Source organism: Miniopterus natalensis, chromosome 1, assembly GCF_054644295.1.
Source record: "Miniopterus natalensis isolate mMinNat1 chromosome 1, mMinNat1.hap1, whole genome shotgun sequence".
Taxonomy (NCBI): Eukaryota; Metazoa; Chordata; class Mammalia; order Chiroptera; family Miniopteridae; genus Miniopterus; species Miniopterus natalensis.
This window is the reverse complement of record NC_142081.1, coordinates 193177790-193202310: the sequence shown is the minus strand read 5'-3', so window position 1 is coordinate 193202310 and position 24521 is coordinate 193177790. Positions and strand designations below refer to the sequence as shown.

Here is a 24521-nt window from a genome sequence, read left to right as displayed (position 1 = left end):
ACAAAAATACTAAAAATACTATCAAACAGAATCCAGCAATATATAAAAAGGATAACACACTAAAACCAAGTGGAATTTATCCCAAGAACGCAAGGTTAGTTCACCAGATAAAAACCAATCAGTCAGTGTAATAAAACATAGTAATAAAGGACAAAAGCCACATAATAATCTCCACAGATGTAGAAAAGCACTTGATAACATTCAATAAAAACACTAGCTTGTTCACAAGCTAGACAGAAGGAAACTACCTTAATTTAAGAAAGGATGTCTATAAAAAATCCATCCACAGATCTTTCATCATTCTTTTTTTCTTAATCCTCACCCGAGGATATGTTTTGTATTGAGAGAGAGAGGAAAGGAGAGGGAGAGAGAAGGAAAGAAACATTGATGTGAGAAACATTGATTGGTTGCCTTCTGCACGTGCCTCACTGGGGATCAAACCCGAAGCCTGGGTATGTGCCCTAACTAGGAATAGAACCTGTGACCTTTTGGTGCACAGAACGACATTCCAACCAAGTGAGCCACACCGGCCAGGGTTCTTTCATCATTCTTAATGGTGAAAGATCAAAACCTTTCCCCCTAAGATCAGGTACAGGATAAGGATATATGCTCTCACCACTTCTATTCAACATGTACTGAAGGTTCTATCCAGGGTGTTTAGGTAAGAAAAATAAATAAAAGGTATTTAAATTCAAAGGTAGAAGTAAAACTTTCTTTGTAAATAACAATCTTGTACACAAAAATTTCTACGGAATCTACCAGAAAAAACCCAAAACCAAAAAACCCCACAAAACTTTAGAGCTAATAATTAAGTTCAGCAAGGTTACATGATCCCATATCAACATACAAAACTCAGTTTCTATATAATGGCAATAAACAATTCTAAAGTGAAATAATTAAGAAAATAATTCCATTTAAAACAGCATCACAAAGAATAAAATACTTATAATAAGTTTAACAAGGGAAGTAGAAGTGTACACATTGAAAATTATAAAACATGAACACAACCTAAATAAATAGAAATATATCCTGTGTTAATGAACTGGAAGACTTAATATTGCTAAGATGGTAATACTCCCCAAACTGATCAACACAATTCCTATTAAAATCCCAGCTGGCATTTTTGTAGAAATTGTCAGGCTAATCTGGAAATTCCTATGGAAATACAAGGAATCCAAAATAGCCAAAAAAATATTTCGAAAAACAAGAACTTGGAAACTTACTATAAAGTGTTGATTACTATTAATCAACACTGGGTTATGGTATAAGGAAAGACAGATATATCAACAGAGTAGAAATGAGTTCCAAAATAAACCCTTGCATCTATAGTCAATTATTTTTGATGAGAGTATCAAGACAATCAATGTTGGGGAAAAACAGTCCTTTTAAAAAATGGAGCAACTGGGTATTTACATGCAAAATAATGAAGCAGGACTGCTATGTCAGACCTTATACAATAATTCACTCAAAATGGATCAAAGACCCAAATATAGGAGGCTAAAACTATAGACATCTTAGAAGAAAACATACATGTGTATCTTCATAACCTTGGAATAAGGCAATGATTCCTTAGCTTTGACACTTAAAAACACAAGCAAGAAAAAAAAAAGTAGGTATACTGGACTTGATCAAAATGAAGCAATGAAAAGACAGTCCAAACAATGAGAGTAAATATTTATAAACCATGTCAAATAAGGGTGTAGTGTACATACTATAATAAGAATTCTTACAACTCAACAATAAAAAGAAAATGCTTGATTAAGAAATAGCAAATGACATTTCTCCAAAGAAGATATTACGAATGGCCAATAAGTACATGACAAATGCTTAACATCATTAGTCATTAGAGAAATGCAAATCAAAACTGCAATGAGCTGTCATTTCACAACCAGAAGGAGCATTATAATAAGAAATGTAGGTAACAAGTGCTAGTGAGAATGGGAAAAATGTGAACCCTTATACACTGCTGGTGGGAATGCAAAATAGTGTAGCCACTTTCAAAAACACATTGGCAGTTCTTAAAAAAATGTAAACATAGAATTACCATAAGACCCAGCTAATTCCACTCGTACATATATACCCCCCCAAACCCTGAATATATGTTCAAACAAAAATATGTGCATGCCCTGCTACTATGCCTCAGTGGTTGAGCATCATTCCATACACCAAGAGGTCACTAGTTCGATTCCTGGTCAGGGCACATGCCTAGGTTGCTGGCTTGATCCCCCAGCAAGGGGCATGCAGGAGGCAGCCAATGAATGCCGATGTTTCTCTCTCATCGATGTTTCTCTCTCTCCCTTCTCCTCTCTCTAAAAAACAAATTAAAAACATGTGTACATGGATAGTCATAGCAGCTTTATTAGTAATAGCCCAAATGAATATCAACTGGTGAATGTATACATAACAGGTGGTAAGTTCAAACAACAGAGTATTATGCAGTCATTAAAAAAAGAATTGATGCATGCTATAAAATGGGTAAACCTCAAAAACATTATGCTAAATAAAGCCTACCCATTGCATGATTCCATTTATCAAAATGTATAAAACCAGGCAAATCTAGAGACAGAAAGTAAATTAGTGGTTGCCAGATCCTGGAGGAGGGTAGGAGAAAAATGACTGAGTGAGTGCTAATCTGTTAATTGCTTTCTCTTTCAGGGTGATGAAAATGTTCTAGAATCAGATAGTGACAATGGTTGCAAAACTTGTGATTAAGTATACTAAAACCCACTGAATTCTATACTTTAAAAAAGCTCATTTTATGAATTATAACTCAAATAAAAGAAAAATAGGAAGGAAGGATAACTCTGAGAACAGAAGCTACAGTACAGAGGGCAGATCCAAGAGCCAAAAGTATTCATTCCTAGGTCTTAAGATCTAATAAAAACAACTTCCAACATTTGCGCAGTGGGATTTCAGAACTGCTATGGAACAGTGACCCCTGTGTACATTCCATTTCCCCATTTCTGAACAGGAGTGTTTAGTTTTTCTTATGCCTGTCCCACCATTAAGAACTGTAACTGAAGTATTGTTTTTAAAGAACTACACCCAAGGAGCCTCAATTGCACCTGGAACTGAGTTAGATAGTAAGATTGTGGACTTTGAGATAATACCATAAGATAAGACTTTTGGAGGTCTTTGAGCAGGAGTGAGTGTATTTTGCATATGGGAGAGATGTGAATTACTGGAGACCAATGGATTCCAACTTCTTTGTATTCACACCTTTATTTAATATTCTCCTACATTGAAAGGTAGCATATAATGCTATTATTTACCAAAGAGGGATAGCAGCTCTTGGAATCAATCTAAGAATATATGTTTGGGGTTGTATCAATGATGAGATTTTCAATGTGGAAAACATAAGTCACTAATCCAACAAAAAAATTTAAAGGCCAGGATGGTGGCATTTTTGTTATCTTCTCTTTTCCTACCTCCATTTTAATTCTCTCCATGTTTGATAGCTATATTAACAACAATTAACACTGATATAGCACTTTATAGAACATGAAGAACTGACATATGCTGTTATCATTTAACAAGTGTATTAGTGCAGATGACGATATAATGAGAGGTAAAAAGGAAAGCAAAGTCCTATGGAACCAATTATAGCATACAGTTCTTGCCTTTCTGTTATTTCCAAAAATTTCTATCTACAGAAAAATTGAAAGGGTACAATGTACTCCTTCAAAATTTTACCTCTATAAACAACTGTTGACATTTTGTGTCATTTGATTTACATATACACTCACATGCACACAGGTTATTTATAGGTGAAGCATTTGAAAGTAAGCTGTAGATATCATGAAGTTTTAACCCTAAATACTTGAGTAATAAAGATCAAGAACATTACCATACATAACTATAATTCCATTATGGCTTTTAAGAAAGTTAAAACAAACAATAATGTCCCCAACTTTCTCAGTTATGTCCTTTACAGCTTTTCCCTCCCCAATAACAGGATACAATCAAGGATCACGTGTTGTATTTGATTATCATGTGTCCTTCATCTTTCTCCTGCCTTTTCTTTTTTAAATTTAAAATAAGACTATTTTTAAAAATTTATCTTTATTGTTGAAAATATTACAGATGGTCCCCCCTTTTCCCAATTGACCCCTTCTACCCCAAACCCACTATGATCTGTGTCCATGGGTTATGCATATATGCATATAAATTCTTTGGTTAATCTCTCCCCACCCACCCTTGCCTTCCCTCTGAGATTCATCAGTCTGTTCCATGCTTCTATGTCACTGGATCTATTTTGTTCATCTGTTTATTTTGTTCTTTAGATTCCACATATAAGTGAGTCTCCTGCCTTTTCTTGACTTTCTTGCCATTTTGTAGCATGTCCCACAATTTGGGTTCAATTTCTCATTATTTAGGTTCAGGTTAATCATTTTTGACAGGAATATACATAGGTGATATGCCTCCTTGGTGTATCATATCAGTTTGTCCCAATATTAGTGATATTGATCACCTGCCTTAAGGTGGTATCCAACAAATATCTTCATTATAAAGTTACCTATTCTCCTATGTAATTAGTATCTGTGGAATAATTCTCTAATGTGATTATGCTGTTCCTCAACAATCTTCTACTTACTCAATGGTTTTAGTATCAGCTGATGATTCCTATCAGAATCAACTGTTGCACAGTTGTTGTGAAACGATAATTCTGTAATTCCATTATTCATTCTCTATTTTATACAGCATTCTTAAAAAAAAGAAATGTCTTCTCTTCTGACTTTTACCTTTTTATTTTTATCACTGTGGACTCATGAATTGTGTTTTGTTATTCAATATGTTATTATCTGTGCCATCATTCTAAATTTTAATACACATAAACTAGTAAATATTTTTAATTGCTAAAATTAGAAACAACTAAAATGTCCCTTAATAGGTGAATGGATAAACAAACTGTGGTATATGCATAGCATGGAATATTATTCAGGTATAAAAGAAATGAGCTATCAAGCCACACACACAAAAAAGAGGAACCTTAAATACATATTGCTAAGTGAAAGAAGCAAACCTAAAAAGGCTACATACTGTAGGATACCAACTATATAACATTTTGGGAAAAAAGCAAAACCTTGAAGACTAATAATATCAGTGTCTCACACAGGGTGAAGGCAAGGGCTGGAGGGATGAATAGGTGGAGTAGAGGGAATTTTAGGGCAGTGAAACTATTGTGTATGACACTATAATGGTGGATACATGAAATTGTACATTTTGGCAAAACACACAACTGTACAAGACACAGAGTGAACCTAAGGGAAAGTACAGGCTTCATTTAATAATAATGCATCAACAGTAATTCATCAACAATAAGAAATGTAACACACTAATGAACGACGTTAATAATAGGGAAAATTGGGGGGGGGGGAAGATGAGTATAAGGGAATGCTCTACACTTTCTGCTCAATTTTTCTGTAAACCTAAAAATGCTCTATAAAATACTCTATTAAAAAAACAAAAAAATTTGATTAAGTGAAAAATTCATCCGATTTCATATACTTTTCTTGCTTTAAAAAACTATTCAGTAGATGGCACCAGAGAACCTTTAGAATAAGAAATTACAAGATGGAATTGTACTATTCATAATGCTTAGCTTTAACGTTGATACATGCTTTGAGACTGTATTTGTTCATTAATAAATATTAAAATGGAAACTTTTGGAAAAAAAAGATGTGTTATAGACAAACTAAATTTAGGTGTAAATTATATTATTCCATAAGTGGTAAATAATCACAGAAATCTAGGAAAGCAAATATGAAGAATTATGCTGGAAGAGTGACTCTACATTATGGGTAATAAAAAAGGTGCAATGTTAAGCTATTTAAAAAACAAATTCCAACACACTTTTTTTATTAAATATATTTTTATTGATTTCAGAGAGAGGAAAGGAGAGGGAGGAAGAGACAGAAACATCAATCAAGAAAGAGTCGTCATTGAGCGGCTGACTCTTGCACACCCCAGACTGGGGATCCTGCCTGCAACCCGGGCATGTGCTCTGACCGGGAATCAAACCGCCATCTCCTGGATCCTCGGTCGATGCTCAACCACTGAGCCATGCCCGGCTGGACCCAACTCACATTTTGACAGCTTCCTAACACATCCATTTGACACTTCCTAACTACTAGTGAGCAAGTATCTCATTAGTAAATTGCCTTTCTCCATAGGCTAAAAGCATTCACTAAATGTGGCATCAGAGCACTTCAAAATTCTTTTCATCCTCAAGGTGGGACAGAAAAAAGTATTATCTTTCTAAGAAGCAGAGGGTAAAAACATGTTAATACTCACCAAGCAACTATTGCTTATTCACCCACTGACTTTCAAACTGACATAGTAAACATTCAGTTTTATAGAGAACAAATGAGATAGCCCTAACTTATAAAAAATAATCTTCTTATACAGGTACTCTGGTGTTTTGTACTTACCCATTAATGAAGACTAAACACTATATACTGCTACTTTGGTGGGGACAGGAGAGAAAGGGTAGAAAAAATAAGGGAATCACAGAAGTATCTGGAGTGAAGAGCAAAATGTATCCTTATTCTTCCAAACAGACTTCAATTCTCACAAAACAAATTATCCAGGATAGCAGCATATGGCTGACATAGTAATATAAACAAGTATATTAACCTTTACCATTACAGGCACAGTCCTTAAGGTATAACATTCTGGGGGCAGCATGAAGATCAAATAGTAAAGGAGGTAGATAGGACTCTTAGTCCCTTTTTAAAAAATGTATCTTTACTGTTGAAAGTATTGCAGATGTCCTCCTTCCTCCCCCATTGATCCCCTCCACCTCACATCCACGGCACCCCCACCCCTGCCTTCACCATACTATAGTCTGTGTCCATGGGTTGTGCATATATGCATTTAAGTTCTTAGATTAATCTCTCCCCACCCACTTCCCCACCCCTGCCTCCCCTCTGAGATTCATCAGTCTGTACTTTGCTTCTGTCTCTGGATCTATTTTGTTCATCAGTTTATTTTGTTCATTAGATTCCACATGAGTGAGATCATGTAAAACTGAATCAGGAAAAATTCAGAAAACCTGAACAGGCTAATAACAACTGATGAAATCAAAGCAGTAATCAAAAAACTCCCAGCAAACAAAAGCCCTGGTTCGGACAGCTTCACAGGGGAGCTTTGCAAAGCATTCTACTTCCTATTACAGCAGTCCCTTTAAGATTTCTTGCAATGCTGGTTTGGTGGTGATAAACTCCTTCGTTTAGCTTTTTTTTTGGTCAAGAAAGTTCTTTATTTCACCATCTATTTTGAATGATAACCTTGCTGGATCTACTCCTGGTTTCAGATCCTTGCTTTTCATTTCCTTGAATATTTCATACCATTCTGTTTTGCCCTGTAGAGTTTCTGATGAGAAATCAGCTTCACAGCATGATGAGAGCTCCTTTGTAGATAACAAATTGGTTTTCCCTTGCTGCCTTTAAGATTCTTTGTCTTTAATTTTTGGCATTTTAATTACGATGTGCCTGCATGTGGGCCTCTTTGGATTCTTCTTGCTTGGGACTCTCTCTGCCTCCTGAACTTGTGTGACTTTCCTGGACCAGGCTAGGGAAGTTTTCTGCTATTATTTCTCCAAACAGGTTCTCTCTCCCTTGATCACTTTCTTCCCCTTTTGGTACTCCTTCGGTGCAAATATTACTTTTCATGTTGTTCCACAGCTCCCTTAAAACTGTCTTCCTGTTTTTTAATTGTTTTTTCTTTTTGGATCTTTGATTGCTTTTCCCTACCCTGTCTTCTAATTCTCTGATACAACCCTCAGGTTCCATTCTTCTGCTGCTTATCCCTTCCAATGTATTCTTTATTTCTTCTATGTCATTCTTAATTTCCTTCATAGTTTCCATTTCTTTTCTTGTATTGTTGAGCATCCCCTTATGATCATTATTCTGAACTCTATATCTGATAAATTGCCTATCTCCATTTCATTTAGCTCTTCTCCTGGAAAATTCTCTTGTTCTCTCATTTGGGGCTTTTTTTATTTCCCCATTTTGGCTGCCTGTTTGGGTTTATTTCTATGTATTAGGTAGACCTGCTAGGATTCCTAATCTGTTTGAAGGGTCTCTGGTGCAGGACTGTCAGACACTGTTCGTGACTCACCTTGGACACCCTATTTGGAGCTATCAGCAATCTACAGATTGTGGCTCTCTCTGCTGGGGCTGGGTTTGGAAAGGCTCTTAGATCTTTTTGCGCAATGACTCCTTTGGCAGTGTGGTGGGCACCTCAGAATCATGTTTTCAATGCACAAATATATAGGATTAGGAAAAAACCAAGTATATTGAAATATAATTGTTAAAATATTTTTAGTTGAGATATAGTAATATGTGCTTTTTTTCTTAATGCATTAAAAAATCTAGTAAAGTTTAATATGTACTACAATTTCAAAGCAGTGAGAATGTAAACAATAACTGAAGATATGACATGAAAATATCTAATATATATTGCTAGACCAGGTATTACTAACATCACTGCTGTTTGTTGTCAATATTTATATTTGAAGAAAATGTTAAGTTTCAGCTAAGAATTAATGAAAATAAAGATATAACTCCCCCCCCCCCATTTAATTTCATGGACCTAAAGAAAAGCATACCCATGAACTTGTTGGGGAGTATACCAGGTTAAGAACCCCTGAGCTAGGAAGTAAAATTAAAGGGAAAGAAAAATTTGACAAAACAATATCATGGGAATTATAGCAGCAAAAAAGCATGCTATTTTTAAACTGCCATGACAAAATACTATACCCATTGCTTCATTTCTTACAGTTGTGAAGTAGAACAAGGTCAGACAGAGAACAGCACATTAAGCAAGATTAATCAAAGGACTTATATGCTTATATGCATAACCTATGGATGAAGACATTGGTATGGGAAATGCCTGGGGGTGGGGTGCCCGCGGGATGGAGGAGATTTAAGGGGGGAGAAGGGGACTTCTGTAATACTTACAACAATAAAGATAAATTTAAAAAAATAAATAAAATAAAATAAATCACAACTGTATTTAGACTAATTTTTAAAAATGTATCCCCATTAGGAATCACCGCCATAGATTGCCAATACGATCATTCTATATACCAGGCATTCTACTCCCATCTCGCTTCATCCAGCTTCTACTTTTTATACAATCTACTTTTATACTCTGCCATGCAAGCCAGGGTGAGAACAGATGAATAATAGCGTAAGTCTTTCAGCTCGCCTAACTGCTGTTTTAGAGATATGAAACAATTAAATATGATACTGAACAGGAGGGGTAAACCATTTTCCTCTTACAGGGATGCAGTCAGGCAAGTTACTCTAGATACATTATCTCTATGCTCATATTTCTCCACACGACAGTCTATGTTGTAGTAAAAATTTGACTAGAAATTATTTGGAATGCTAAGACACTTCCCATAACAGGCTTTTTTCTGCCTTGTCAGCAGCTATGACACTTGCTATTAAGTAGGATCAATCTTGGACCCAACAAAGTGATTATTTAGATAATGCCTTCCTTATTCCTATCACAGCCACCTTCAACAGAGCTTAAAAGTTACTGGTCCAAAGGATTTTGTAGGGAATTATGGCTGAAAGAGGCACAAGTGTTTGTAGAACATACACCAACCCCCCCACCCCACCCCCCGGTAACCAATGTGGCACTCAGAGAGATACTGACATCTCCAGACAAACATTAGGATCTGCTAAAGCTGGGGCATTCCTGGGAATAATCGGAAAACAAAGTAAAAGTGTTAAAAAGGAAACTCCATACCAAAAAAAATCGAATACTTTAACAATAGAGTAAAACCCAAATAAGGTTAAAAACTTTATTCTAAATAAGTTAAGTTTGATAAAAACTATCATGGACTAAATGTACTATCCTCTGGACATGACAAGATCATTTAGAATCTCCAAGTGCTACAGTAATGGTCAGAAAGGTAAACTGAGGAGTGAGGCTTAATACTCAACTAGCAAGACTAATATTACTCTTTCTTGGCTATTGGATATAAACCACTGAAGACCCTCCCAAATGTTTTCTATGTTTTTGTTTTATGTCTTTGACCAAAACTATTCAAAAAACAAATAAGTGATTATAAGGAACTGAAAACATAAAAGTTAAGATATTCTTTGCCTCCCAAGAATCCAAAATCTACTAAAATCAATACTCTTAAGGGGATATGATATTTGAAACAGATAAAGGTAAAAATTATTTTGTTTAAATAACCCATAAGTATAGTATACATATCAGTTAAGGTCTACAATCTCACGCATTATTATTTATTATAAAACACATCTTTTAAACAAGAGAATCACAGAGCAATATATAGATCTTGTAACACAGAAACCCACACTGAAACCTATATGTTCATATTTACCACTGTCACCCCAATAAATTTCATAAAGTGTTAAAAAATAAACAAGAGAATCATGCTCTATTTGCAGAGCTGCTTTAAAGCACAGGAGGCATGTGAAAACTAAGAGCTATTAAAGGACAGTAATTCATTTATTTCCCATTTCATGGTCCCTATGAGGTGTATTCTGACCAAGTAGAAGACTGGATAGGTGTGCCCACATGATACAGATTATTTTTCACACTGAAAGTGAAGTATCTGCTATGGTATGCTTATGCATTTGACACTTCTAGATGTAGGATGTATGAAACCGTTTTTATAAAAATATATTCTAAGTCACTCAAACTTGGGTAAAAGTATCACAAATGAACAGAGTATGAAAGAACCTAGCATATTTTTGGTTAACTTCCAGGTGTTGAAGGAAACGACTGTAAAGCAAAAAGCCTTACAACTCGATGCTAAGGAGTGAACAGTGAAAATGTTAAAGAACTGCGAATATCACATAGTGATGATTCACAAATAGTTGAAACCATATCTTTAAAAGAAATTTCAGAATATGTGTATGTATGAATGTGTTGTTACAAGTGAGTTTGGTCATGGTATGAGAAGATTTCTCATATTAAAAAAATGAAGCTTCAAGTGAAATCCTCGGCGACCAGGAGCTGAAAAACTGCAAGTGAAGAGAACTGAAATAGTTCATGTATTTTTCAGGTTTTGTTTTTCTTTAATCCCACTGCCTTGTCTATAACTTCAGCTGATGATTCAGAGCTAGTGACGTGGATGAACCTTAAACATTTAATACTCCTATTCGCTATTTCACCACCTCACTCTGGTTGAGTATACTAACCACCAGAGCAACAGAAATTATAAAGCCTCCATCTCTTCTTACCATCAAACTTCAGGTGAGGAACTCTATAACCATTAATTAAACATTTGTTAAACTTTATTTTTATTGTTTATGCTATTACAGATGTCCCCATCCCCCCCTTTGCCCACCTCCACCCAGCCTCACCCCCCCCCCCCCCCCAAAATCTGGTCATCACCAACCATACCGTTGTCTGTGTCTAAGGGTTATGCATAATTAAAAATTTTTAAATGCCTTTTTTTCCATTTATTTACTACATGCTACTGGCAATTATTATCTTACATTATTTCATTATTTATTACACTACAGTACATTTTCCTTAGTAAAGTTATTTAACTAATATTTCTTTGTATGTAAAGAAACAGAGGTAAATAATCTTCTACTTGCTTTAAAATTTCATAATTTTACATTGGTCTTAAAAGGAAAATAAATAATCTATAAAACTGAGGAATGAGAGTGGGAATCACCTACCACATACCTGATAAATAATTTTTCAAAATTGGTATTATTTTTAACTCTTAAAACTTATTTCCCCTAGGATTTCTGTAGTTTACCTTAATTTTTTTTAATTTTTTTTTTTTACATCTTTGCTTAAATGTATCTCACTACCCTTTATAAAATTTCGATCACCACCTCTAATCTGGCATTCCCTGGGTTCCTCTTTCCATTTGTTTCCACAGCACTTATATACAGGGTGGGGCAAAAGAAGTTTTACAGTCATTCATTTGAAAAATAATACAATAATTAAAAAATAATAATGTAAGAATAAAGTCTGTGTTTTGTGTACTCACAAATGTAAAACTACTTCTGCCCCACCCTGTATTCATACATATCCAGCATGAACGGGAGAGGTGTGTGTGTGCATATACATTCAACCACAAATATAATTTACTTGTTTATCATCTGCTTCCCTTCACTAGAATATAAAGGCGCAGGAAGACAAGGATGTTTTTTATCATTTGTTCCCAGAACCGTTCCTGGCATGTAGAAGGAAGCTTCGTGGATCTTTGTAGAATGAATGAACTCCTCTAATAATGGACCAAAAATATGTTTCATAAAGCCAAGATAGTAGTGTTGCTTCGTGGACAGTCATACTCAGGGAAAGAAAAAGAGAGGGCTACAGAAGCATCTTTTATGAATACAGAGGCTCCAGTTACAGCAATAAAGAGAAAATTAAGAGAAAAGACTGAGGACATAAGGAGATTTTGCTGGTCAAAGACTACAAGTTCCAGAAGACACAGAAAGAATTTGGGTGCTTGTAAAGGGTAGATGATTGGGTCAAATTAAAAACATAAAAAACACAAAAGGAGGTAAGAATCTAGGTGATGAATGACCTGACAGTTGGCCTTTAACTCCTGCTATGGATGGTATTGCAGGTAAAAGGTGATTTCCCAAAAAGCAAAAATCTTAAATCCAGTTCTAATTCTAGGTGTGTTCTTAGAATTTCATTCATATCCTCCAAGTATATGGTAAAAGAAGAAAACTCTTTTCACGAACACCTCTGAATGTGGATCATAATGGTATGTGAATTGTTTTATGGCACTAACATACAGTTCCCTGAGAGTTCCAAAAAGGCAACCTGTATAAAAGAAATTCAACATATGACTACAACTGTATCATAAAGGCACACAAAACACTTAAGGGCCTGAATGAATCAGGTCAGACGTACGAAGTTACTCAAGGAGAAAAGCAGTCTAAAAAATTAATACTCCTGATTCTAAGAAGTCAAATGCTTTATCATCAGTCATAAGTCAATTGGTTAGTTAGCAGTATTAATATCTACTACATGCTATAGTATAAGGCTTAAAAATTAAGAGTTTAGCAGGAAAAGGGTCTGTGTTCAGAAAAGGCACGGAAAACGTTATATAAACCTGGATATCAATTAATTTAAGGGGGAAGGGTTGATTAATAGCTTCCAACTAGATGCATCAACTATATCAAGAAAGTCTATGAAAATAAAAGGCCAGAATAGTAGTTACATGAACGCTAAATGTGTGTGCAGGTGACAGATAAAGCAAGAAAGACATATTTTGATTAAGAAAGGTTTCATTTTTTTATATATTTAGGTACGATGCATTCAGCTACTATGTACATACTTTCTGTCCAATTTAGTCAAATCAAGTAGCCTTCTTTAATTTAAAAACAAAGGAGAAGACATATTCCCAAATAGTGAACCAGTGACTTACACGGCTTTAGCTGATGAAAGAATGTGAAGCTAAAAGTCAAAATAATTTAGTGCACATCTCATGGGGATAGCTTTGGAAAAGGCATTTTAAATCTATATGCCTAGGTTTGTCACATTTCAAACAAATAAGTTGACTGATATTTAAATTATACAGAGTAATTAACAAGTACAAAATAGGGAAAGGTAAACTATATGTACATGTTAAATAATTTCCTTCTTCAAATAGAACAAATAATACACCACTGAGTATATAGAGAAACTGGAAGACATATGGACAGTTTATCTTAGTATTCATTTATCCATCTATCCATCCATTCAAGAAATAGTTACTGAAATCAAGGATTGTGACAAGTACTGTTCTAGATATTGAAAATTCTGCAATTAACAAAACAAAGTCCCTGCTATCATGGTACTTTCATTCTACTCTAGCATTCTAGACAATTTTAAGATTAACCTCTAGAAGAAAACTCAATTTTGAAGAATTTCTAAAGTAAAGAATATACAAAACTCGTTAAGTTCACGTCTATACTAAAACTTCCCTTTCCCCCAATTTTATTTATTCAGCCTGAAAGATTTTTGACTAGCTTTCAACTACAAGGGATCATCCAAACTGTATTTAGTTTAATAAGGTTCATCTGTTCTATCACTAAACACTATAAGATAGTGATTTTCAACTGGTGTGCCACAAGAATTTTTAAAACATACAATACTTGACTATTTAGTCAGGGGCATTGACCTTTTTTCTCTTATACTATCAAATACAATTTAAAAAATGACAACAGCCAAATCAACAGTAGTCGTCCAGTGTGAATGAATCAAAATTATACCTATTTTTGTCAGATCAGCAAAAAATATATTTTATTTTATAATATATAAATGCCGAAGAATTTTACTAATTAGTTTATGTGTGCCATGAGATGAAAAAGGTTGAAAATCGTTGGTATCAGGGAACTAATCTCTAAAACCATTCATAGTTCACATAAACAAAAATGGAAACCTATGAGAAATGTTCTATATTTCTCATAGGTCCTCTCTAGTCTGCTTAACTCAATTAAAACAATTCTAGTCCTAGGCTGCTAAGTAGCAGAGAATCAAGTTTTTCTACTTAGCACTTAAAAGGATCTAGATGCTCTGCATACGAGACATCTTATGCCTTTTAAAATTTCTTCTTGAAGATTTACATTTTCACAACACAGAGCTAAAAGACACTTAACTTCTCTGCACTTTATTGTCTCTACCTGTTAAAAAGATAACAATTGTACCTACCTCTTAACACTGTTTTGGAACTAAATGAGATAAGGCACAAAAAGAGTTTAGTGTTCAATCATAATTGATATCAATCATCATTATCCTGAGATGTGAGTTCTCAATAATAATAGCTTATAATATGATTATCATTGTCCCCAAAACCACAGTTAGAAAAGATAATAAACAAGCTACAATAAGGACATTAACAGATTTCTTTACATTTCAGCAAGATGATCAACATGCATATCTTCCTCAAACTAGTAACAGATTTAAAATGTCAGTAACGTTAATTCTAACAATATCCAGAATTCCTAAAAATGTCCAAGTTTGGGAAATTTTCAGAAATCAAATAAAAACTTCACCAGTAAGATGCTTTATCAACATTTTATTTGCTACTCCAAAGACTCAGAAGTACTTCCTGTCTTTTAAACACATTTTTGTTTGCCTTTTATTTCAAAGTAGAGTGAATAGAACTAATTAAACAAATTTAAAAGTTTAGACTTTTTACAACATATTATTATTCAAGCCTAATCCTACTCAGACCATATTGGAAATCTCTAAAGTGATTTTATCCAAAGAAAATTAAAAAACAAACAACAAAAACCCCAAGTAAACAAGTAGAAAAATCCTTACGTTTAATTAAATCTGGAAAGTTATGATGGGCTACAAATAAAGAAATTAACAAATATAAGACCTAAAGTAAAGCAAAAATACTAATAAGAATCTTTCATTTAAAAACTATGTGATCCTTCAAAAACCTTTAAGAAAACCAAGAAATCCCCAAATGGAGAGGTCACTAAATATCCATGAACACTCATCCAACCACTGGTAGGAGATTTTTTGAGGACCCAGATGCTTGAATCAGCCAAAATAGTACCAAGTTTTTACTGATTACTATAACAGGGCAATGGAGCACTCTATACTATCCCCAATTAAAGATTATGATGGCTGATAATTCCAGCTACCATTGCAAATTACTCAAAGGAAAAGGAGACAGAGTAATGAGTTTTAAGGTAAGTGAAATTTACTGTGTGCATGTGTGTAAATGTGTACATTTCCTCCAGTTATCTTAGTGATATAAATCTGATAACAAAAGTGTAAATATATTGGCAGAGTAAAATTTCTTAAATTAATGTTATAAAATTCTTAAAGCATGTAAACTATTTTTCATATTGGCTCAGAGAGAAAATTTTGAGAAAAGAATTTGATTTTTAAAGACAATGCTAATTTCTCAACACTATGTATGCCAGTAACACAAGAAAAGATTTTCAGTCCCCTGAATTTAAAAAATATATATAATTCTTAACTTTAGGCCTTTTAATTAATACTAATGATTTCTCTAGTCAGAAAATTCTCATATTTCAACACATAAAAGACTTCATAACACTTAAGAGTAAACAAAAGCCTCCTTTCTTAAAGGTGAGGACTGTTTCCAATAGTACTGATTAAAACCTGAAAGTTAACAATTTAACAAAAAATATCTGATATTACCTAATTCCAAACAGGAGTAAAACAGGGTCAATACCTAGATAAGAAGAACAGTAATGTTTTTCCCAATCTCTGGAAGTTGGGAGGTAGGATGACCTGCCTCTCACCCTGTATTCCTCTATACCATGACTTACTATGTGGTAAAAATTAAGACACTCTATTACTGCAGAAATGGCCAAGGATGAAAAAATGGAAGGTTCTATATTTCTATATTTTCCCCAGGTAACTAAGATATAAAAGCTACTTCTGCATGATAATGTGTATCAGGTAAAGTAACAAATAAAACAAGCCTCAATGTGTTTAAGTAGTTTAGATAAACAGGAATCAAAAAGAACAATGACATTTTAATGTCAAGTAAGCATTCTCAAGCTACCAAAGAAATACTGAAATGGAAAGCCAGCAAATATACTACACAACCTGGCTGATAAATGATATAGCTTATCTACGTATATATTATGTAGATATAACTACTGCACGTAATATATCTATCACTTATTAAGCATGAAATGACTTTTGAAGTCTTGAGAGCAGCAACAAAATAAGGAAGACCAGAAGCATAAAAAAATTTCCTCATCTGTCTATAGTAGATAAGGAAAATGTATGAAAAAGTCAGGGAGAGATCTGAGAATAGAACGGCAAAAAGGCATGCCTGAAAGACTAGTTCCACAGTGACTAAGAACGCTAATGTCCCTGAAAATATGAAAAAAAAAAACACACAAAAAAACGCACACACAAAAAAACTATGGATAAACAAAGAAATAATCAAGAATGGAGTAAAGGCTGACATATAAAAATCCTGTGTGTGAGAAAAATTAAAACATTTTAGATATCTATTGCAAATTTTAAATGACCAAGTGTACCAACATTACCTTTCTTTCGAAAGAGTGCATTTAGGTAATTTTCTGCTTGGCATTCAATCTTTTCAGTGTTGGACTGGCCCTGAGATGATAGCTCCTCCGTTGGTGTTGACTGTGAAGAATCAAGGGATGGCATACAATCCTAAATTATAAAACAAACAAACAACCCATCAAAAAATCACCTTTTATTTAAACGTGGGATTCCATTAAAAATGGCAAAAAATTTAACTCTCTAAATGCTCATTGGTTCTACCTTTTAAATATATCAAATTATATAGAGAACATTCAATTTGGAATAGGAGTCAGGAAAAAAGAAATTTAACTCTCATAGAGGGCCAGATTAGCCTTATTCCTTTGCAAAACTAGAGTCAAAAAAAGGGGGAAGAGAAGATAAAATATATTGCTGAATAAATTCACTATATAGCATGCCAGCAATGGAAGTTTTGACAACAAAGCACATATGTTTACCTACTAATATGACCAAAATAGGTACAGGTTCTTGAGTTCTCATTTTCTCTCAGCCTTCTCACAACAGTATATAAAGAATTAGGTTCCCACCATACAAGAAGATGCTGCTTATCTAGTTTATGCCCTGTTTACAGTAGACACTAATACTTAATAATTTACACAGGAGATAATTATGATATCCAAAAGACTTCAAGAGAAAGCAAAACGTTAAAAAGTAGTACCACATTATCCTCCAAGTATTGATTCCTAAGAAATCAGCCTATAGGATGGTCTCAGACCAAACCAGGCCTCCAAGATCAGCCTTGTCTATATAAATACAAAACAGATCTGAACCGATTTCATGAGTCAGGGAGCTACAAGAAAGAAATGTGAAATAAGCAAAAAAGATGGGGTGTTTTGGGATTTTCACCTATGAGATAAGCTAAATGTCAGACTTCTAACATAAGACTTTAATATTCTTCTCATTACCAAAATCAAGTATTTAAAGTCTACTGTAAGTCACAAAATTTCAGAACAAATTAAGTTTTAAAATTGTGCAAATAGTTTAGAAATAATTTCATAGCACTAAAACTTACACTGACTGCTTCTCTCTGTAGGTTACAAAATGAACATTTTTCATCCATAGACCAGTCAGTCAGTTCTTCTGGTTCACAGTCTTTAAAAGAGGGAAAAATATTCATTAAATACACTAACTTTATTAAAACAAATAAAAATACCACTCTCCAGAGCAATGGCTCGTATAAAAAAACTAACTACTGACAGGGGAAAAAGTCTAACTTTAAAATTAAACTGGTGACATCTAGAAAGAAATAAACAGAGAAGACTGTAAGGAGAGTATTTTTGCACTATTATGGGACAAAGTAGCAAGAACAATGAGCTGGTTATAAATTAATTCTCTAATAACAGGGTTCGGCTAGCCTTCTGAAAGGTTCAATTTATCATTGCCTATTAATTTTGTATTTTCACTATGAAATAAATCAGAACAAGAAGATATGGGGGAAAAGGGATAAATTTTGCATATCACGAAAGGCAACATAAAACAGAAATGGAGTAAAGCACCAGAAAAACCCACAGATTTGAGAACAGGGAATGCTGCTCAAGAAAAAAATAGAGAAATCCATAGCTAAAAAGTCTGATCAGATTTTTACTACATTGTTTAAAGGCTTTGTTACAAGAGTTAGAGCAAAAACCAGGTAAGCAAGTTATATCATTCAACATACAACATGGATTTTTCCCCCCAGAAGAATGTTCCTTATAATCCAACTATAGTAATAAGAGTATTTGTGGAAAACGAACATTTTCTAATGAAGGATTTTCTGAAGATAGAACATTGTCATCCCAATTATACTTGGTATAGAAAGTGATTTTTCAAACTTACCCCTTGCAACAGAAATCCCCCCAATTTCTTTTCCCAAATAAATTCACATGTAGAACCTCACACCATAAAACCATTATCATCTGAGGCAGCTACACTGGGACTAACTTGAAAAGCACTGGCGTATCACAGTAATTTACTCTCATACTTTTGAAATACATAACAAAGTTGAATATATGTTTCTGCTAAACTACACAGAAAATACTCTTATCTTTTTTTTGACGTGATAATGAATAAATCCTAGTTAGAATCAGCCCTTAGGATACTCTTGCATCAATCCAAATAGAATAGAAGAAGATAATATAATTTTTAGAATATAGAGTGTAGTGATAGTTTCCTTTGATTTTGGCAATGGTCCAGAAATATTCCTGATATTTATCTAAACTTATAGTGGGTCAAGTGAAAATACTTAATAAACTATACACACCATGCAAAAGCTAATTATTAACAAGGTAGAATCACCAGTCTATTTTTTAATTCCTGTACTATCACACATATATTTAATAAGGTTAGTTTGCAGAAAACATACTTTTAAATTAATATCTGCTTAAGATGTTAAACATACTTTTGTAAACAACCTGACAAATCGAAAAGTTTATGCAATCTATACACTTAAAAACCTAGAACTGTAGCTATGTATGTTTATAATTTTTTTCAACCTTTCACTGTCACTGGAACAGAATCACACATTCATACTTTTCCCCCCATTTTGAATTTTTTTTCCTTTTTAAAAAAATTTTGTCTTTATTGTTGAAAATATTACACATGTCCCCCCGCCCCCCTCAACTAACCCCCGTCCCCGGCTCCCACCCCCTCTCCAGGCCTTCCCTGAACTATTGTCTGTCCATGGGCTATGCATATATTCATATTCTTGAATGCAGGATCATGCGGTATCTCTTACTAGGGAGTCAGAGCTCTCTGACTAATGGAATGAATACGGAGAAGTGACAGTATACCATTCCAAACTGAAGCTTTAAAAAGCTTGACAAGTTCTCCCAGTTTTCCTGAGCTTCTACCATCCAATGTGAGAAGAAATTGCTTCATATAATCATTACTCCTTCAGTCTGCGACCTGCAGTCATGAGGAGATGTGATCCCCATCCATAGCCTGGAGTCCAGTGAATCTGATCATGCGTAAGCATAAAATAGATTTTGGAGCTGTCTGTTATGCATCAATACTGTCGCAAAAACTTGGCTCATATGCCAAGCATAAGATCATTCTTATAGGTTAATGAAATCTAACCTGCTTTTTTATTATGACCGCATGAATAGGGACTACAAAAGCAATCTAGCATTGAGATTTTTGAAAAACAAGTGGTAGGCCTAGAGAAGGAGTATTTCTGAAAAATCATTGTAAGGTTTCATCAGGTTTCAGTGATAAATATGTTGACTCAAAGGACAACTTTGAAGTCATTAAAACCATTACCAATTGTAAAATAAAATTGAGCATGCTAAGATGATCCTTACTTACTTCACAAGCTCTTTAAGGAAATGTTAATTAAAATAAATGTCTACATAGTTAAATAAATGGCAATGAATAATCAACGATTACATAAATGCCAGTATATTTTGCTGGGTTGAAAAATCTACGACTTGACAAATATTTAACAATTACTCTTTCTACAGCAACTTTTGATTTTTGAGTCCAGATAAATGATGGTAGGATACATTTTATATATATATATATATATATATGAAAACAGATTTTGAAAAATCAATAGTAGGCCAGATTTCTTCCTCTGTCCAGGTTGTCTTTTCATGTCATAAACATTAAATAAAAACTACAACAGAATATATTCATTTTATCTCTCACATACACTTTGACAATGAATCAGATACCCTCTCTAAAATAAGTTGTCTGTCATTTTGAAATTTTAATACATGATGGTATAAGTTGAAAAGGGTCAAACTGTGTACTTTATAAGAAACAGTCTTATTAATAAAAGGCAATGTCATAATGAAAACTGAAAGTAAATGAATGACTGACAAAGATCAACCTTTCCTCTGTGGACATGTACTCTTGTAGTCCGTTCATCTCCAATCATTTTACCTAATCTATCTTGGGAAGATAGCAGACTTTGAAATTAGAGAGCCTTGGCACTGAACCATGGACTTTCCACATTCCAGATGTCGCCTTGGGCAAGTTACTTTCTCTGAGTTGCAGTTTCCCTGTCTGTAAAATGAGGATAATAATAATTGCAGTTTAAGGCTGTAGTAAAAATTAAATAAAAATATGCAAAACACCTACTTAGCCCTAATAAGATGTTACTTTTATTTCAAAAATCACATTTCTTTTGAATGTTTTTATTCTCTTCAGCAGCCTTTAACCACAAGAAATAAATCTGTCTTTGTCCCAACCAAAGACAAAACCCAATGAAAAGTGAAAATACTGAACTAGATTTTTCATGAAGGTCATGAAAAAGTGGTTTTAAGTATGTTGATTTTGAGGTAAGATACTGAACAGTGGGGCAATGTATTTTAAAATAATTTTTCATTATGAAACTACATATTAACTATATTGAAAAGTACAAAGGAGAAAAGAAAAAAAACTATTCTTAATCCCATCATCCAGAGATAATGATTAACACTTACAATACGTCCTTCCAGTTTATCTATGCCTTTTTAAAAATTAGAATCAGCCCGGCCGGCGTGGCTCAGCAGTTGAGCATCAACCTAGGATCCAGGAGATTGTGGTTTGATTCCTGGTCAGGGCACATGCCTGGGTTGCGGGCTCGATCCCCACTGGGGGTGTGCAGGAGGCAGCCAATCAATGACTCTTATCATTGATGTTTCTATCTCTCTTTGTTCCTTTGATTTCCTCTCTCTGAAATCAATAAAGATATATTTTTAAAAAATTAGAACCAGCTGATTCCTTTGAGAAGATCAATAAAATTGGTTAGCCAGGCTAACCAAGAAAAAAAAGAGAAACTAATTGGAAATAAATGATCAGCTATTACTACTGATCCTATGAATAATAAAAGAATATTGTGAACATTAGTTGCCCCAAATTTTATAACTTTAGATGAAGTGGACGAATTCCTTGAAAGACACAATCTAACAAATCTCACACAAGAAAAAACAAATAAGCTCAATACACTTATTTCTATTAAAAAATTAAATCAATAATTAATAACCTCCCAAAACAGAAAGCACCAGCTCGGATGGTTTCTCTTCAATCTGCTCCAGAAAAAGGAAATATTTCCTAACTTATTCTATGATTCCATCACTACCCAAATAGCAAAACTTGTCTGAACAGACACCTCACCCAAGAGGATATGCAGAGAGCAATCAACATATGAAAAGGCACTCAATATCATATTCTATTAGAAAACTGCAAATTAAGAAAGATACCACTACACATCTAATAGTATGGTTAGAGTCTAAAACACAGACAGCATCAAATGCTGGTGAGGATGCAGAACAAAAAGAACTGGTGGGAACACAAAATAGTATGGCCACTTTTTAAGACAGTCTGGAAGTTTCTTTCAAAGCTAGACAGTCTTTCCATCTAGCCACGGTACTCCTAGGTACTTACTCAAATGAGTTGAAAACATGTCCACACAAAAACTTGCACACAGATGTTTATAGCTGCTTTATTCATAATTGCCAAAACTTGAAAATGACCAAGATGTCTTTCAAAAGGGTAAATGGATTAAGCAAACTGTGGTACATCTACATAAGGCAGTATTTAGCAATAAAAAGAAATGAGCTATGAAGCCATGAAAATACAGAGAGGAACCTTAAATGAATATTGCTCAGTGAAAGAAGTGAGTATATAAAGGCTAAATACTGTATGACACCAAGTATATGGCATTCTGGAAAAGAAAAAACTACAGAGACAGTAAAAAGATCGGTGTTTGACATGGTTTAGGACCAAGGGAGAGGACTGAAAAAGTGAATACAGGTGATTTTTAGGGCAGTAAAACTACTGTGTATGATACTGTAATAGTGAATACATGACACTGCATTTGGCAAAACCCACACAAATGTACAACACACAAAGAGTGAATCTAGTGTCAATTATGGGGGCTTTAGTTAATAATAATGCATCAATATCAGTTCATCAATTGTAACAAACGTACCACACGAATGAAAGACGTTAATATGGGGAAACCTAATAAAGGGGAAGAAGGGGTATATGGGAATTCTTTGTACTTTCTACCAGATTTTTCTGTAAATTTAAAACTGCTCTCAAAAATACTATTTGTTTTAAAAATTAGAATCATATTATACACATTCTTATTTATCACAAATATTTTCCATGCTCAAATATACTTCTAAATCATTTTTTAAAAGATAAATACAGTCCATTAAAGAGATGTATTATAACTTATTTAATCAACATCCTATTGCTGGATAATTAAGCTTGTTTCTCTAATCTTGGCATTAAAAACACCATGATGAATGCATCCAGATACGTCTTTTTGTACATGGTGATAGAAGCTAATAATATAATTTATATAAATAACTATAAAAGAGTATTAGATTCTCTGATTTTAATATAAATAATCATCAATCCATATTAGAAAACTACTGACTTTTGACTTAAGACTAGGCCATGAGTTCCTAGTAGGAAGAGATCCTACTTATTCATGGTTCTTTCTCATTGCTAATTATAGTTCCTAACACATATTAAGCATTCCAAACAGTCCATTCAAAAAGTTTTATTAAAAGTTAGTCTTGATGTCTCCATCATCATAGTGTTAACACTTTTAAAAAAGAATATTAAGCCAAAAATATTAAATTTCAGTCAGTGGCATAAGCCTTTTCTATAAACCACCAGACAGAAAATATTTTAGGTTTTGCAGCCCATATAGTCACAACCATTCAACTCTACTATTGCAGTACAAAAGCAGTCAACAAATGAGAGGCTGTTTCCAATAAAATGTTATTAACCGGATAATTAAATTTGAAAATCTTATAATTTTCACATCATGAAACATTAATCTTTTTATTTTTTCAACTATTTAAAAATGTAAAAACCACTCTTAGCTCAGAGGCCTTCCAAAAACAGCTCAATTTGGCCCACATGCTATAGCTTGCAGATTGCTGATATAATCTCTCTTTGAAATGTGGACACACACACACACACAAATTAGGATCTTATCGGCCAGTTTACATAGGTCTACTGCAGTCTTTTCATATTTTTGTAAAATATCCACAGTTAGAGCAATTATATCAGATGATTCCATGGATGAAATAAGCTGGCTCATCAATAAGACATGAAAAAGAATTGACTAAAATCCTGTGACAGCAGGAAAAGTGAGTTTTGGAGAGATGGAGGAGAAAGAAAGGCAGAGTACAGAGAATTTTTCTGGGAGTATGTAAAATTGAGAAGTTTGTGACATTCAAAGGTTCTCTGGAGACTTTACTTAAAAAAGAAATAATAGTTTTGTTTTCCTCAAAAGGACAAAAAGTCATGACAACAGATTAAAGAACACAGAAAGCTAGGACTTCTGTTTTGTTTCCAACAAATTAAAAATTAGCAGTACTTAAAAAAGCTTTTTTCAAAACCATTCAATCTGAAGGTGATTCTGAATCAAATTAAAATATAAACCTTTCAAAACACCAATATATAATACAAAAGTCTTAAAAAAACACTGTTAGCCAAAGCTGAGTTTTAAGGCAGCAGTGTGAAATTTAGAATATTTTTTCCATAGCAACAGTAGCAGGTTTGTTATATGATTCATTTAA

At 33.8% G+C, this 24521-nt stretch overlaps 1 protein-coding gene across 7 annotated transcripts in view; it reads right to left on the bottom strand.

Annotated features, from left to right (window-relative positions):
* Window positions 1-24521, bottom strand: part of LCORL (ligand dependent nuclear receptor corepressor like) — a 105848-nt gene that overhangs the window by 47611 nt on the left and 33716 nt on the right. For 5 of the 7 annotated variants that reach the window (XM_016199749.2, XM_016199747.2, XM_016199748.2 and 2 more), the window contains exons 3-4: window positions 18029-18108; window positions 16998-17127 (exon numbers count right to left, since the gene is read on the bottom strand). In XM_016199749.2, the coding sequence (XP_016055235.1) occupies window positions 16998-17127; window positions 18029-18108 (210 nt within the window). The remainder of the gene's footprint in view (window positions 1-16997; window positions 17128-18028; window positions 18109-24521) is intronic. The other 2 variants (XM_087828069.1, XM_087828071.1) reach the window with 1 other exon arrangement.